General features: G+C 37.8%; 1 protein-coding gene across 1 annotated transcript in view; it reads left to right on the top strand.

The window, feature by feature from the left end:
• HERC5 (HECT and RLD domain containing E3 ubiquitin protein ligase 5) overlaps nucleotides 1-17,054 on the top strand; it is a gene marked incomplete at its 3' end in the record, with an annotated part of 58,858 nt that overhangs the window by 15,035 nt on the left and 26,769 nt on the right. Inside the window, exons 8-16 of the mRNA XM_084234270.1 lie at nucleotides 1,354-1,430; nucleotides 2,503-2,606; nucleotides 3,817-3,876; nucleotides 5,086-5,179; nucleotides 8,343-8,532; nucleotides 10,111-10,265; nucleotides 13,233-13,346; nucleotides 14,382-14,492; nucleotides 16,773-16,946. Coding sequence (XP_084090396.1) covers nucleotides 1,354-1,430; nucleotides 2,503-2,606; nucleotides 3,817-3,876; nucleotides 5,086-5,179; nucleotides 8,343-8,532; nucleotides 10,111-10,265; nucleotides 13,233-13,346; nucleotides 14,382-14,492; nucleotides 16,773-16,946 — 1,079 coding nt within the window. The remainder of the gene's footprint in view (nucleotides 1-1,353; nucleotides 1,431-2,502; nucleotides 2,607-3,816; nucleotides 3,877-5,085; nucleotides 5,180-8,342; nucleotides 8,533-10,110; nucleotides 10,266-13,232; nucleotides 13,347-14,381; nucleotides 14,493-16,772; nucleotides 16,947-17,054) is intronic.

Genomic DNA, 17,054 nt, shown 5'->3' with positions numbered 1-17,054 from the left:
AAGATTATTGTGCACTTAAAAATGATACAGCATAAAAGAGATTATTGATTCAAAAGCAAATGCAGCTCTGATTCCAGTTTGCAAGAGACTTATTAATTTCATGGTGATTGATTTTCTTACCTGGCTAAATTGGCCCATAATCATGTAATACCCTCAGAATGATGAGCAGCTGGGCCTCCCCTGGTGGCACAGCGGTTGGGCGCTGGGCTGCAAGGCTGCCCACAGCCTCTGCAGCGCCGTTTCATTCCCCGGCCACGGGCGAGGGTCCCACAAAAAAAAAAAAAAAAAAAGAATGATGAGCAGCTGACACATGGGCACTGTGATTGTGCTTAAAATGTGTTTTCTCACCAATTGTAAACACTTCTGGGATATATACTCTCAGTGTCCCATTTTACTAGGGGGTACACAGAAAGCAAAGTGTTGTCAGCTCTCATGGCCAGGAAGTGGTTTGGCTGAATGTGAACTGTGCCCTATGTGACTTCAGCGCCCTAGCTCTGAAACACTATCATAGAAGTGCCTCGGTACACCTTAGTTACTTGTTTCTGAAAGCTTAGTAGTATTATAAAGTACCAAAATTCTCTCAGTCCTCTGGAGGAAATTAACAGTACGGTTGTTGCCTTATGCAGTTCATAATCTCATTTAATTATGTAGACTTGAGTTTTTTAGTTACGTTCTTGACAACCAGCAACATTGGTTAAATCTTGAGTTGTAGAATATGGTTTTTTAGTAATAGCAGCTGAATTAAACCAGGAAACAGTTACCTAATAAAATATTTCTTTGTGTTTTAAATATAAGCATATATGCATCAATTATGTGTGTTAAACTGATGCCACATATCAACCTTGCAAATCACCTATGTTTTCCAATTAGACTTTATCCTGAAATAGGTATTTCTCCTATATATGTATAGTATATATATATTTATGGAGGGGAAATGTGGTGACTATCAAAAAAAAAAAATTAAAGGACTAACTGGGCCTCCCTGGTGGCGCAGCGGTTGAGCACTGAGTTGCGAAGCTGCCTGCAGCCTCTGCAGCGCCAGTTTGATCCCCAGCTGCTCCCCGGCCACTGGAGGAGGGTCCCACATAGCGCGCAGACCTCTCCTGCCGCCCGCTGCTCCCCTCAGCAGTGTACTTTGGTCCTTCTGCCTGCTCTGCTCCCCACTCTGGCTCTGGTGAATTCTCTCACCCTCCCGCACTTCTGACTGTACCCAGTGCTTGTATAAATAAATAAATCTTTTTTAAAAAAATTAAAGGACTAAGGTTAAGAAGAATCAGAAACTATTTAAATTGAGTGTGCATGTTTGTGCCAAATTACTTTGTTAAACTCTTCCCTTTTCTATATCCCTTTCAGAAAGCCACATCTCAGGAAAGGTGTTAATAATGATTGCTGGAGGGAATCAAAGCATTTTGCTCTGGATGAAACCAGAGGTAAAAATAGATATTTAGATATTTTATAACTTGGTATGTTAAGCAAAACCAAGCGTTCCAGAATCCAGATTTGGTGAATTCCAAATCATCAGATTAGTAAACTGACATTTGGGGACTGGCTAGACATAACTGATACTTTATTGTATTAACTACATAGATATTTCCCCAAAAAAATCAGCAGATTTTTCCCTGGCAAATGCTGAATCTGTGATTTCCTTAGATTCTACTTACCTTTTAGAAAGTTCCTTGCCAGTGGTTTTTACTTACTAGTGAGTTGGCATTCTAAAGAGATTTTGCTTGCCAGTACTAAGAAGGTTTATAAGCTTACGAATAATCAATCCATAACTTCCTTGCCCTGCTTAACCAACACAAATCAAATTCCTCCCATTTCTACACACTATCCTTTTAGGGTCTCCCTTCAGGGCTAACTTAGGTTCAGTATAATCTGACAGTACCTCTATGAAATGCTGAATATTGGGACACAGAGAAATTTATGTTACATTTAAACCCCCTTAAATAATGAATTGTCAACTAGGCAAATGAGTGATTATTCCTTGGTAGAATCTTACTTTATGATTTTTCAGAGGTATATATCCATATGTAAAAATCAATATTACCCTGTAGCCTTAAGATGTGCCCCCAGGGCCTCCCCGGTGGCGCAGCGGTTGAGCGCTGGGTTGCGAAGCTGCCCACGGCCTCTGTGGCGCCGGTTCCATCCCCGGCTGCTTCCCGGCCACCGGAGGAGGGTCCCACATGGCGCGCAGACCTCTCCTGCCGCCCGCTGCTCCCCTCAGCAGTGTACTTCGGTCCTTCTGCCTGCTCTGCTCCCCGCTCTGGCTCTGGTGAATTCTCTCACCCTCCCGCGCTTCTGACTGTACCCAGTGCATGTATAAACACAACAAACAAACAAGTAAATAAAAATCATAAATAAATAAAAATACATGCCTCTTAAAAAAAATTAAAAAAAAATGTTTAAAAAAAAATAAAATAAAAAAAAAGATGTGCCCCCAAATTGGGTAACTATTTCTGTTGTGTCTAAATTATTGTATTTTACTTTTTTGTTTGTTTCCAGAATTCCTATGTTAATCTGAAGAGGAACATTCCCACATTGAATGGAGGGACTGTAAAGAGATGGATTGCTGGTGTGGGGACTACACAGTGGCAGAATACAAAAAGGTACACCCCTGGTGTCTCTCTGTTTATATAACCTCTAAAGTAATGTTTCCCCATCTGGTTCTGCACAAAGTAAAGTATAAGATACTGTGGCCAACTAGTGGTCAATTACTCAGAGGTCACCAGAGAAACAGAACCAAGAGGATGTGTGTGTATGTATGGGTGTAGACAGATTTATTTTAAGGTATTGACCTATATGATTATAGGGTCTGGCCAAGTGCAAAATCTGTAAGGCAGAGGAGTAGTGTTGCAGCTTGAGTCCCAGACAGCCTGGAGGGAGTGACTCCTTTTCTCAGAGGACCGCAGCCTTTTTCTCGTCTGTTGATTGGATAAGTTACCATCCACACTACGGAGGCAGAGTCTACTGATTTAGATGTTACTCTCATTTGAAAAAGACCTACACAGTAACATCTAGACAAATGTCCGAGTACCATGGCCTAGCCAAGTTGACACATAAATTCACCATCACATGTAAGCTTCATGAGGATGGCTTGCTTTACTGCAGGATTTCCCTGGGTTCTGGTATGTTTGTGTATATTATAACTCTGAGCAGAAAGCAACTTGTAGTTTCCCAACCCTGCTTTACCTGGTGGGAGCCACTCATTTGTGGACCTCCTTTTCACAGCTAAACAGCTTGGGCAACCTTGCTGTAAACGATAGAAATCTTAGTGTCTGTCAAGATTATACTCGTTTTTCCAAACATCCTCTTTTAGAGATTTTTAAGTATGGCTCTCTAATTCTGGGAAGTATTTATACAAAATAGTTGAATCATAATTTGCAAAGCATAAATGATTAGGAACTATTTGTGTAATTATTTGTATGACAGAACTGAGCTTACAATCCCATCCCACCCTCCATTTAATTTCTGCTAATTGTTTTTTCCCACTTCAGTGGAACAGAAATAAACAGAGCTTGGAAAATTGAGTAGGATGGGAGTGTTTTGTTTTTTGTTTGTCTAAGAAAATACTGACCTTAGGTCAACCTTTTTCCTCTTTCCCTGTGGCTTCTTTGTTTGGGCATGTGTCCCATGTTTGCTACTGAAATTTTGAAATTTAACAAATGGAATGACTTTTAGATTCCCAATGAACTATGCAAACAAACTGAGATAGGGAGAAGTTTCAAGGATAGTGATGAGATGTTTCATTTGTCAAAGTTTCCTGCTATCAGGAGCCTATTCTGCTTTGCTTTAACTACCTTCTTATTCCTAATATAGGGAAATCAGAGAGATATTTTCATCCCCTGCTTGTCTGATTGGAAGTTTTTTAAAGGAAAGGTAATACATATGATAAATTCTGTGTATAACGTGTTGTGATTTTAATTAGTAACACTGAATTATATATTTGAATATTGCTATGAAAGTAAATCTTAAAAGTTCTCATCCCACAAAAAAAACCTGTAACTGTTTGGTAATAGATGTTAACAAGACATCTGTGTTGATCATTTTTAAATATATACAAAGATAAACATCAAATCATTATATCGTACAACTGAAACTAATAGAATGTTTTATCAGTTATACCTCAATTAAAAATAACTGAAAAATGGTTTAAAAATGATTTGAGAGTAAAATAATTAGCTGTGTATTAGCTAATAAAAAAAGCAAATAATGCGCTCGCTATAAAAATGTCAAAAATACAGACATGCAATAAAAAGAAAATGAAACGTCCCTGTTATCCACCACTCAAGAGTAATAGCTAGCACTTGTATATATATATTTTTTACATGCAGTATTCTTTGACAAACAGGCATTTTTTTACATTGCCTTACATTTAACATATTTTAGATTTTATTCAATTTCAATGTTTAATATTTTTTAAACTATTTGAATGGCTGCATGGCTGTACCTTAATTTTTTTAACCAATATTGGAAGTTATTACAGCTTCATTAAGTTTTTAAATATTACAAAACTATGTCTTTGCACTTTCATAAGTATTTTTGTAATGTTTATTTATTTAAAAACATTTCCTATTTTTAGACATTAAACATATTTTATAAAGAATATCTATTTTTAGGCAGTGGATATATTCAGTCACCATAAACATGTTATGGGCTAAGATATACATTTTAAAGTAACTTTCTACTGGAAGAAAAAAATTTACTGTTCTAAAGCCACCTCCTTTTGGACCTTACTTTTAGTTCATATGACTGGGAAAAATGTTTTTACCTTTTTTAATGACTTTTTACTGGAAAATATTTATTGATTATTGATCTAAGATAAGACAATACCTGAGTTAAATTCCGAGGTTATAGCTAATGCAACCTTGATTTTTTTTTTTTTGCATTTTAGAAATAATCACATTGTCAGCTATATTTTTAATTGTATTTGTATTGAGCCCAGAGTATGACAGTTATTGTAAAGTTGAAGGGAAAGGAAATTTTACTGAAGTAATGCATACTTTAGAAAAAACTTTTCATCTGATTTTGAAGTGTCCTTTTCCATTTCCATATCCATCCATTTTCAAATTTATTTTCCTTCCACAGAATAGCTACAGAAACCATGTCTATGCATTTGGATTTAAGTAAAGCAAGAAACACCTTTAAGGAGTTATCTCAAAAGGACTGGATAACTAACACGGTGGTATTCTTCAGACTGTTATTTGGAAAAAGAAAATATACTAAAAGATTTCTTAAAAGCTCAGTTTCACAGGAAGTGTTCTGAGAGATTCTCTGAGATCCTGTAGCACATGCAGAATAAGTGGAAGTCAGCATTCTGGAGTTTGTCTATTTTTCTTTTCTTTTCTATTTATTTATTTATTTATACAAGAACCGGGGTACAGGCCAGATGTGCGGGAGGGTGAGAGGATTCACCAGAGACAGAATGGGGAACAGAACAGGCAGACCGACTGAAATACACTGCTGAGGGGAGCAGCAGGCGAGACAGGAGAGGTCTGCTGCGCCATGTGGGTTCCTCCCTGGCTGGGGATCGAACTCGTTCTGAGGCTGCAATTTACTTCATAGTGCGATGCTTAATCCCTTGTGCCACCAGGGAGGCCCTGCAGTTTGCCTATTTAGGGCAAAGTAGTTGGTTTAGTAATCACATAGTTTCCAAATAGTCTAAATAGTTCATCTGTGCCTGCATACATACACATATCTGCACACTCTCCAAGAGGTAGTTTTTTTCAACTCAAGGCTATAGGCAGATTTGTTGAGATTAGTGCACTAAAACAAGAACAGCATTTTTTATGTAATTCTCCTTAAGCATAAATACGGACTTTAGAATACCTTTTGTAATATGAAGGTCCTTTCACCAAGGAATTGTCTGAATTCTTCCTCTCTTTTATCCCATTGCATTTCCTTATCTCTAGGATATTCTTTTTCCTTCTGTGAGTATTGCTTCTTTGATTTATGACACTTATTACTGTCATTAGGTTTCCACTGGCAGATGCTCCAAACATGCTTTCTTTTGATTTTCTTGCTACAGCTTTATTAATTTATTTTCCCATTCTGTTGTTCCAGTTGCTTTAAGGTGGTTACTTCCTATGTTCTCTCACTCTCTTTCTCTCTGTTCTCACTCTGGTGTCTCTCTTTGTGTCTCTCTCTCGTTCTGTACCTGTCATTCTTTTTCCTCTCCATGTTGCTCTCTTCTTTCACCTGTCTTCCTCACCCTCCCTGCCCACTCCCTCACTTGCTTGGTTACTCTCTCTGCCACTGCCAGCATTCCATAACTTCACTACAAGTTCTTTCTCTCACACTTTTCTTCTCCCAAGAGAAGATGGAAAGATTAATTCTGTTAATTTTGCAGGACCACAGCCCAATTAAAGAGTCTGGAGTAAAATGGATCCCTTTATCAGCACTACTATGCACTAGTTAGTGGAAAGATCACTAAAGATAGGTTATTTCTGCATCTGTGAAGGGAAAAGGTTGGACCAGTTTCTCACTAAAACTAATTATGCCTTGGTTGTGCCAGAACAGTATCATACAGTGTGTAAGCAGCATAATCAGAGTAATCTTTGTTTCAGAAGGGATAGGTGGCTCCTAAGACTTGTAATATTTCCTTTTATTTTGAGATTTCTGTGATTGTGATTCAGACTTTTGGCATTCATTTATTTATTTATTTGGCAACCATTTGAATAATTGGTATATGTGGGGACTCTGATTCCTAATGCAAAATGAAAGGTGAAAAGAAGCTCATGGTTTTAGTAAAGGAGCCAGACACATAACCCATAGATATCAGTGTGAAGACTGTATGTGTTTTATGTGCCACTGTCTTCCGTAGTGCCTACCTTAGAACATAGTGGTATGTAATACTATTTTTGGATGAAAGATTTAGTCATTTCAAGGGCAGTGAATGGTCACCTCTATTCAGAGTACCCAAAACCAGAAGAAGGGGGCCTTTCCAAGATGCTTACATGGGGGAATGTATTCCTGGCGGTCAGGAAAGTATGGAAGCACAGCATGAAACATAACTGTCTTGAGAGTATCTCAATAATCCTAAAGGGTGGGGAGTGGATCGTGGGAAGTTTAGGGATGTGGCTGATGAGGAAGAAAGAGAAAAAAGGAGTGTATGCTATAAGAGATATGTTAAATAAGGTTTCAGATGTGTGTTATTCCAAAAACTAAACCTCATGATAAAATCCTGATATACTTTGGCATAACAATAAATAATTATAAGAATTAGTTAATTTAGAGATATCTTTTAACCCATGTCCCATAATTTAGTGATTAAGATTTTGTACTTTGTCGTCAGAAACATCCTGGGAAGATCCCCACTTGGCTGTGTGGCCTTGAGCAAGTTAATTTCTCGAAGAGTTCTGAATTATAAAATCAGTTTATGTTAATAGAAAAAACATTAATTAGTGACCTAATTAATACATGTAAATCACTTAGCACACTACCAGATAAATATTTCATGAATAATGACTTACCTTAGTGATTTTTCTTTTTTTTCTTTTTAAGATTGTTTACGCATACAAGAACTGGGGTACAGGCTAGGTGTGTGGGGGTAGAGTGAGAGGATTCACCAGAGACAGAGTGGGGAACAGAGTAGGCAGATTGACTGAAATACCTTGCTGAGGGGAGCAGTGGGCGAGTCAGGAGAGGTCTGCTACACCATGTGTTTGATCCCTGGTCGGGGATCAGACTGGTGCTGCAGTGGCTGCAGATAGCTTCATAGGTTGCGTCTTAACCACTTGTGCCACCAGGGAGGCCCTACCTTAGTGATTTTTCAAGCAGTTGTTGTTATCTGAGAACACTTAACATATATTAAGTATTCTATTTGAATTCCCCCCTGAATACTTGCATTTTCAATGAGGGAAACTACAAGGAATTGGAAGGGCTAGAAACTAGAGTTTGGTGGAGAAAGTTAGTGATGAGACAGATGGTCCTATGAGAAGTTAATGGGAAACCCTATTCTTTCTGTTGTTGCTTTGTTTTGGTCTATATTTTTGTCATCTTCTTTGGGATTCTGACACATTCTTTCTCTTTTGAGAAAAATGGGGTGGGAACATGGAAATGGTGGGGAGATAGGGTGTTTAGAATGTAGCACTATTGCTGAGAAGACTGCCTGTTAATTGGGAATCAGTCCATTCATCCAGTACCCCAGGAACTGAATGCAGGGGAATACTTACAGTATCTACACCTCATGTATTAGGAAGGTTAGGCAAGGTGAGATGTATACACTTAGAAAGACTAAATGATTTTTCCAGCTTCATGGTAGAATGAAACTGTTCGTTACTACAAATTTCACACAGTTGCTGCTGTTATTTGAATGTCTTTTCCCTGATCCTTTTTGACCATAGATAACCACATGTCTCAAGGATAATCTGTTCAAAAATCTTCCATTTCATTCTCCATACCAAGAAGCTTTAGAAGTTTTCTTCCTTCTCCCAGAATGTCCCATGATGCATGATAGTAACAACTGGGAGAGTCTGGTGGTTCCATTTGCAGAGGCTGTTTGTAAAATGAGTGAGCAGTCTTCAAGGGGTCTAGGTAAGATTGATAATTTACATTTGAAAATACTTTATCATCCTTCCAATGAGGAAACATACCTAATAAAGTTATGGCAAAACAAAGATACACATCTACAATTTTTAGTCCATATCCTGATTATAATCTAAAGATGCTATGATAATTACTGTGATCATCCAAAACAGATTGTTCTAGTACCTAGTAGAGTTCTTATAATAATATATGTGTGGCATAGTCATACAAGTCCTTTCCCTAACTTTTCATTATGAAAAATTTCATGCATAGACCTTGAGAGATTAGTGCAGTGAGTATCCTCTACCTTAGAGTGGCCAACAATTAATATGTTGCCATATGTGCTTTCTCAATCCTGTGTACAGATTGCCTTCATTTTTGTTGAACTATTTGAAGGATGAAGACATTAATGATATTTCACCCCTAAATTTATATCCTAAGACTATGGAACTCCTACCATTACCATGACATTGTGGTCACACATAATACAATTAGCTATAATTCCATAATTAATGTTCTCTAGTTACTAGCCCAAGTTAAAATTTCTACCCATTTGTCAAGTATTTTATGACTTTTTAAAAAATATATAGTCATTTATTCTATAGAATGTCCCAAATCTAGGATTTGTTTCATCCTTACATATTTCCAGTACCCTGGAAGTTTAGGTGTAGGGGTCTGATTAGATTGCATATTATATGTCATTGATAAGTTCTTAGAAACTGTGTCTGTGAGTGAAAAGAACATGTAATGAAACCATTTTACCATGGGCTAATTGACATAAACAAGAGTTAAGTTTCTACAGTATATTTCTGGTTACAAAAACACCATTAGACTTTTAAAGACCCACAACAACACTTTGGATATGAAACAATATTTTGCCCATTCACTTATTTTCCAAGTCACATTTCACTTTGGGATCATGGGCTGAAGCCCTTCCTGGCAGCTAGGTCATAAGGCAAGTATCAAGCCTAGAGAGAAGGCCCTTCTATCACAAGATACTTACTGCACACATGCGGAGATGAGGAAAATGTGCACACTCCACATACACAGTGGCCATTACTAGAAATCATTTTTTTTCCTCATTAACATTGTAGCAAATAATAAGGACCTGCTGAGATGAGGTATTTGTGATGCATAGTGAACATATTAAGCCCAAAAGAGTCCAATCTTAAGTTTTCTTACATCTAGATATCATTGTAAGTGATAAAAAACTATCTTTAAGGTGTTTCTTGTTTTTACAATGCTGAAAGATGTTTGTGAGAGATAAAAACTGAATGACACAAAAAGTTTCATAATCAGATAATTTTTAATTCAGTTTTTAATACAGTATGCTATTTCAACTGTGCAAAAATGTGACAATTTTCCCCCCACAAATTAACTAGATCAAGGACTACTTTTCTAGTATTTTAAATTTTAAACTTTTAATTATAATTGTATTTACTGAAAACATTACTATAAATGTGTTTTTGTAGCTTCATATATGTGAGAATATTCTATCAGTTCTGGGAAATACTGACCAATTTTTTACCTCTAAGTAAGAATCCAAGAGACATTACGTAAGAATTATATTTGCCTTTGCATCTCTAGAGGAATATTGGGCATCTCTGCAAGAATCCACTTTCAGCAAACTGGTTCAGATGTTTAAAAGAGCCATCATTGCACAGCTGCATTATTGGACTGAAAGTACTGAGAATAATAGTCACATTAAAGCTCTCCTGGAAATGTTGAGAAAGCTGCACAGGGTAAGGATTCATTTAGAAACCCATGTCTTTATGTTACAATAAAAATGTGCTTGGTTCTGCCTGGCATGAATCTTAAGCTCTTATGTATAGCATTTCGTAATAGGGCGCCTGCGTCCAGTTTCCAATATGGGGGTGTGTGAAGGCTTCTCCACAGCATCAAGAAATTCTCAGACTCCAGCAAGGTGTCTAAGAATTCAGCTTAATTCTGAAACTGTATTGGCAATTGTAGCATCATATTCCACAGGTTAAAGGTCAGTCTTCCAAGACCACCCTCCACTTTATACACTAGCTGCAAGCCCCAGGCAGACACCTTTCAAAAGCCCTGGATAATTAGCTGTGTAAGCCAAAGGTTTGATTAATTTTCTGGAATGGCACAAAGAACTCAGAAAACCCATTTACTCACTCTCTCACAAATACAGTGCAAATATATACAGATCAACAGCCAGATAGAGGAACTGCATAGGGTAAGGTATGGGGGAAAAGGGTACTAGGAAGAACTTCCATGGCTTCTCCAGGAAATCTGGTAGTGGGACTGAAAGTTCCACCACCATCATGTTGGTTTCCCTGGCAACCAGCCCATCCTTAGGTTCTTTTTGTTTTGTTTTGTTTTTTTTAAAGATTTATTTATTTATATAAGAACTGGGGTATAGGCCAGAGGCATGGGAGAGTGAGAGAATTCACCAGAGACAAAGCAGGGAGCAGAACAGGCAGACGACTGAAAACACTGCTGAGTTTTGCAGCGGGCAAGACAGGAGAGGTCTGCCATGCCTTGTGGGTATCTCCCTGGCAGTCTGGGAATCAAACCCGTATGCATGCATGCATACAAGAACTGGGATACAGGCCAGAGGTGCGGGGTGGAGGGTGAGAGGATTCACCAGAGACAGAATAGGGAGCAGAACAGGCACATCTACTGAAATACACCGCTGAGGGGAGCAGCGGGCAAGACAAGGAGAGGTCTGCTGCACCATGTGGGTAACTCCCTGGCCTGCTGTGCTGCAGAGGCTGAGGATAGCTTTATAGTGCTGTGCTTAATCCATAGCACCACCAGAGACCTCACCCCTTAGGTTCTCTTCAGAAGTTACATTTATTAACATAGTAAGAGACATATTTAACATTCTCAACACTTAAATTCTGAATGGAATTGTAAACCAGGAACCGTGTATGAAAACCAAATACAGGGGGCCTCCCTGGTGACTCAAGGGGTTAAGTCTCAGCACTATGAAGCTTTCAGTAGCCACTGCAGCTACCAATTCCTGGCTCAAGTTCGATTCCTGGCCAGGGAGCTAACCCAGATGGTGCAGCAGATCTCTCCTGGCTCACTCACTGCTCCCCTCAGTACCAAATTTTAGTCATTCCACCTGTTTTGCTCCCCACTCTGTCTCTGGTGAATCATCTCACCCCCCACACACCTCTTAGCGCTTTTATGCATAAATAAATCTTTTAAAAATACATGTGAAATATATTTTGGTCATCTGGGAAAAGAAAAGTTCATTGAAAAAATATTTTGGAATTTTAGAAATGGAGAAATTATTGGAAAACTCAGGGAAAATGTATTCTATTTTGTCACATACAAAGAGAACTCAGAGAAATACTAAAGCAGCAACAAAAAAAATCCTCAAGCCTTCCTGTACTGTCCTTTGATACAGTAGTGACATTAAAATATTTGTCAATCCCAGTCCCAGCCTCAGAAGGGGAACACAAGAAGCCATGAGGATGAATCCCTCATTTTCTCTGTGACTCTAGGGACATTGGGGCTAATGACAATGCGAGGTTGAGATCATTAGGCTCCAGAGCACCACAGTCACGGGGGTGAATTAGCTTCACTATATTTTTAGTTGTAGTACAGGAAGACCTCGATCATTTGGGACCTGGGCCAGAGTCAGTAAGAATATTCAGAAGAATGGTCCCAGCTTAAACAGACAGGAGAGGTTTTCAGAAGACCTGAAAATTATAGACACTTAGGCCAGGACTAGGTTCATCCAGGTCAAATACTAATGCTCACATGTATAGCATCTAACGTCATTATTACTCAGCATCTTCACAGACTATATGACTGCAGGGATAAATAAATTCCCCCAAATTGAGAAAATAATTTGCGTCCAACAAGGAAGCTGGCATGTCCATTAGTTACACTTAAAATTTATTAAGGGCATCTTACATGCGGGACTCCTCAGCATGGAAGCCAGCGGATTAGTATACTTCAGTTGAGGTTGGGTCCATATCACGCACCCTGACAGGTGCTTACCTGCTTAATACACGTGATCATTCGTATGTAAGACTGCTGACTCCAGATGTATGGGTTGGGGGTAGGGGGACATGTCATATGCCTCTTTGTTCTGCTAAGATTAATGAGAGTTTTGTATGGATCATGAGTACACATTAATACACAGAAAGAATCAGTGGGAAATTGGTTATCTTCCCAGGTTAGGGCAGTTATGGGCCTAAGATATCATAGATACATGATGGAGTCGCTTTCATTTTCCTGCAATTACTAATGATTAACATGATGCTGGAATCTAGAATGTTCATATTCATGTCATAATAACCCTGTTCATTTCAGGGGGTGGAGGGCTGGAAAATTCCACTTCAGAATAGGAATATTCCAATATGTCTTTCCAGTGAAACATCTATAAATTGTATACTGTTAATCTCTAAAGAACAAGACATTAACTGTTGGCTCCCAAAGTACTTTGAATTCATATTGCCCTATTTTCTTGGGACAAAAAGATTTTTAAAACTTTTCTATGAATCAAAATTAACTGGAAGTTTATCATCACATGAATCTTTACTATTGTATTTTAATTATTTTTTATGTTCCTAAAAATTTGAGACTTTGACAGTAGAAGAACTGCTATAACTTTATTTTGGTCAGTTAATGTTCAGTTTGTATCAATTCTGATAATCTAATTAATAGCAGTTAAGCAAGATTATATATGAAACTGTCTCAATGGTTATATTTTATTTTAGGTAAACCAAACTAAATATCAACTGCCTGAAAATATTTTCAAAATAAACGAACTCTTAAACTGGCTTGATTTTTATGGAGAAGCATACAGAAGGTCTTCTTGGAAGAGAAACTCAGTAAGTATGGAATATTTAAGAAGGGAAAGTGACCATCAGTGAGTTAAAAAACGCATTTCTGTTCTAACTTTGTATGTGAATTTCCAAAAATCCTACTTTGGAAAACTGCAAGAAAGATATAGCAGGCCTATTGGAAAAGTATGATAATAGACAGCCCCCTATGCAGTTTTGTTTTTTGGGTTTTTTGTTTGTTTTTTTGTGGGACCCTCTCCCGCAGCTGGGGAACAAAGCCCAGCACTCAACCGCTGCGCCACCAGGGGAGGCCCTATGCAGTTTTGTAACTAGAACACTAGCAGAAAAGTGGGTGTCACTAGAGAAATAGCTTAGACCAACTAGGCAAGCAGCTCGTGGAGATGCCAAGAGAATGTGAAAGATGCACAAGAACAAAACAGCAGAAATTCCCTGTCTAACTGGCAGACTGAGACAGCAGAGGACATGGAGCACTGATACTCTCAAATGGGTCTGGAAGGTAGCATGGCTCACCAGGAGCTGCCAGTTTAGGGCTGTAACTTTGGGAGAGCATTCTAGTTATAAGTGTTCCTTTTTATGTTTTTAAAATACAGTTAAGGTGCACTTGCTGCCAAGTCAACACTGACCTGAGTTTTCTTCCATTTCTAAAGGTTATAGTTCTACTTCTAGCACATTGAAGCTCTTGCCTGGCAAAAACCATGTATAAGCTAACCAGCTAGCAACATTCCATCTGTCTTTTTACCAAATACATCTGAACTAATTTACATTTCAGAGTGTAGGTAGAGTAGAAGAAACTCCTGGGAATGTATCTAGAGTTTATAATTAATTGCTAAATTACATGAACACTGAAAATGCTAGATTTGTATACATTTCATTGATACCTATAAAACATTTAGAAGTTATACATAGATAATCTTAGGTATGTCAGTACCGCTGTATAGCAATTTGGATTGCTTTGACTGGAGGTACTGGGATCTTAAGCTGACAGGGATTTAACACTGGAGGTAAGCCATAAACATTCTCTGTCCTTTTATTGATCAGAATTATTGTCATTTTCTTTTGTAGGAAACTTCAGTAAATATCCATTATCCTGTTATATTCAGTCAGTTTCCATTTATCTTTAATTTTCTGTCAAAAATTAAGCTACTGTACGCAGACTCGCTTTTAAAGATACAGGTATGTATGCCCATTACTTTGTTTTCATTAACTATCCAGGTGCTAAATGTACAATATTTTGGGAGTAATGAAAGAGCTACCCACAGGTGAAACCAATGGTGTAGGAATTCAAGTAGCTGACACTAATGAAAAAGAGAATAAATATCGAATATTGAACAATCTGCCTAGCTTAGCACTGAGGCTTGTTAATTCCTCAGTAGCAAAGGATAGAGCTTCAGCAGGTGGCCTACTTGAAAAACTTTGACCATGAAGTACCTGGTATCTTCTGAATGGTACTCAAAGAGGCATAGCTAACTAGGCTTGGTTAGGATTAGTACCGATATTTAAGGAGATCCAGTCTAATGAAAAAAATATGGCACTGGGAATAGATCTGGCAGGATTCTTGAAATTTGAACCCTTTAATTGTTGATACTTTGTGATGATAACCCATAAATAAAGGTTTGTCAAAGTATCCCCTTTTTAATGTACTGTCACCAGCTGATTTGGTTTTATTTAACAACATACACAACAAAGTGGTTTTGAACTTAAAAATGGGACAGTTGTAAGTGCCTTGGGAAATGTACTTCATTCCAATTTTAAAGGATTAAATATGTTAATATATCAATGGATAAAACATTGAGAATAGCACCTCACACAGAGCCCCAAATATTTAAATGTCCTAAAAGTAGATACTTTCACATAATTCATTTAATAAAGTAAAATAAGAATTTGATACGTGAGTTCTAAATATCACTGTTAATGAAATATTTAACAAGGATAATTAAAAGCTTCAACTCTTAGATTGTTCTCTTCTGATTTTAAACAAACTCCTAATTTTACAGAACTGACATTTGCTTGCTTTCTGATTTGCTAAAAGCCACAGATTTAATGATCCCAAGTGGCCACGTGGGCTTCGGATGTTTTTGCGCCTGTCTCACTTTATTATCTTGCACTAACTTCTTTTTTTAAAATATTTTTTTAATGTTTTATATAATTTTACATCATTTTTCATCTTTGCACAATGTATGCATTTTCATTATGGTTATATTCCCCATACAATTGCAACCCCCTTTATTTTGACTCTAGTCCTTCCTCTCCCTGCCTCTCCCTCTCCCGCCCCCCGTAGTGTGTCTCCGGTTTATAGTTGCTTGTTATTTTTACTTTGTATTTATTAGTCTTTTTCCTGGTCTCTTATTTAAGTTTTCTAAATTCCTGCTATGAGTGAGACCATCCGGTATTTTTCTTTTCTTTCTGACTTATTTCGCTGAGCATGATCCCTTCTAGCTCCATCCATGTTGCTGCAAACTGCATGTGTTTATCTTTTTTGATTGCTGAGTAATATTCCATTGTGTATACGTACCACATCTTCTTGATCCAGTCATCTATTTTTGGGCATTTGGGTTGTTTCCATCGCTTAGCTGTTGTAAATAGTGCTGCTATAAACATAGGCGTGCAGGTGCCCTATTGGAATTAATGTTTCTGTGTCATTTGGGTGTATCTAGGAGTGAAATTGCTGGATCATATGGAAGCTCTAAGTTTAGTAGGTCAAGAAATCTCCACACAGCTCTCCATAGTGGTTGGACCAGTTTGTAGTCCCACCAGCAGTGCACGGGAGTTCCTTTTTCTCCACAACCTCGCCAACATTTGTTGTTGCTAGTTTTTTTAATATGTGCCATTCTCACTGGTGTAAGATGGTATCTCATTGTAGTTTTGATTTGCATTTCCCTGATTACAAGTGATGTTGAACATTTTTTCATATGCCTTTTGGCCATTTTGCACTAACTTCTTACATTATATATCAGCTAAAATTTCATCTGGATTTTCCTCCTACTGTATCTTTTTAAAGAGTTCACTCAAACCTGAGTTTTTCCAGCAACCTGCTTCTTTCTAAGATGACCTTCTTAATTATAATAATCTTTTCTGATTATGATTGCACACTGCCTCAGTGCCTAGTGATGAATGGATACTAATCAGTCTCTCAGCCTATTGATGGTAATTATTTTTGGTAACTTAAGTATTTAACAACTGTGTTTACAGGATAAAGGGATTCAGTGGGACCTGCAGCTGGTCTCTTTGCTGTTCATCCCGCCTGGCTCCCTGGAACTTTTTGTTCCTTAGGCCCCATGTTTCTTCTCATCAAGGGTGAATAGGCTATGTAACTTATCTCCAGTAGTGTATGTGAAGCTCTTTTCATAAATATTTGTGATGTGCACTTATCATAAACTCAAGTCAATGTGTGCTACTTTATGAGTTTCTACTTAGAACAAATGGCAAAATGAAATGAAACATTTTTTTTCCTAGGAGAAGAAATTTAGAGCCTGTATGAGGTTGGTTGGAATTATGGAACAAAGAGGGTCTGAATTAGCTTTGCTGCCCCCCACCTTGAATCTAACAGTCAGAAGGAGTCACTTGATTGAGGATGTTTTGAATCAGCTGCGTCAATATGAAAACGATGATCTGAGGAGAGAGTTACTGGTAAAGTATAATTCTCACTTAATATTTTTGCTGCTGAGAGAAGGAGGGCATAGGAAAAATGTTAACAATGGGTCTCATAAAAGGGAAATTATCTCCTTTTGCCACCAA

This window comes from Talpa europaea, assembly GCF_964194135.1.
Source record: "Talpa europaea genome assembly, chromosome: 5".
In the NCBI taxonomy this organism is placed as follows: Eukaryota; Metazoa; Chordata; class Mammalia; order Eulipotyphla; family Talpidae; genus Talpa; species Talpa europaea.
The sequence above is the reverse complement of the archived record's forward strand: the minus strand, read 5'-3'. Positions and strand labels throughout refer to the sequence as shown.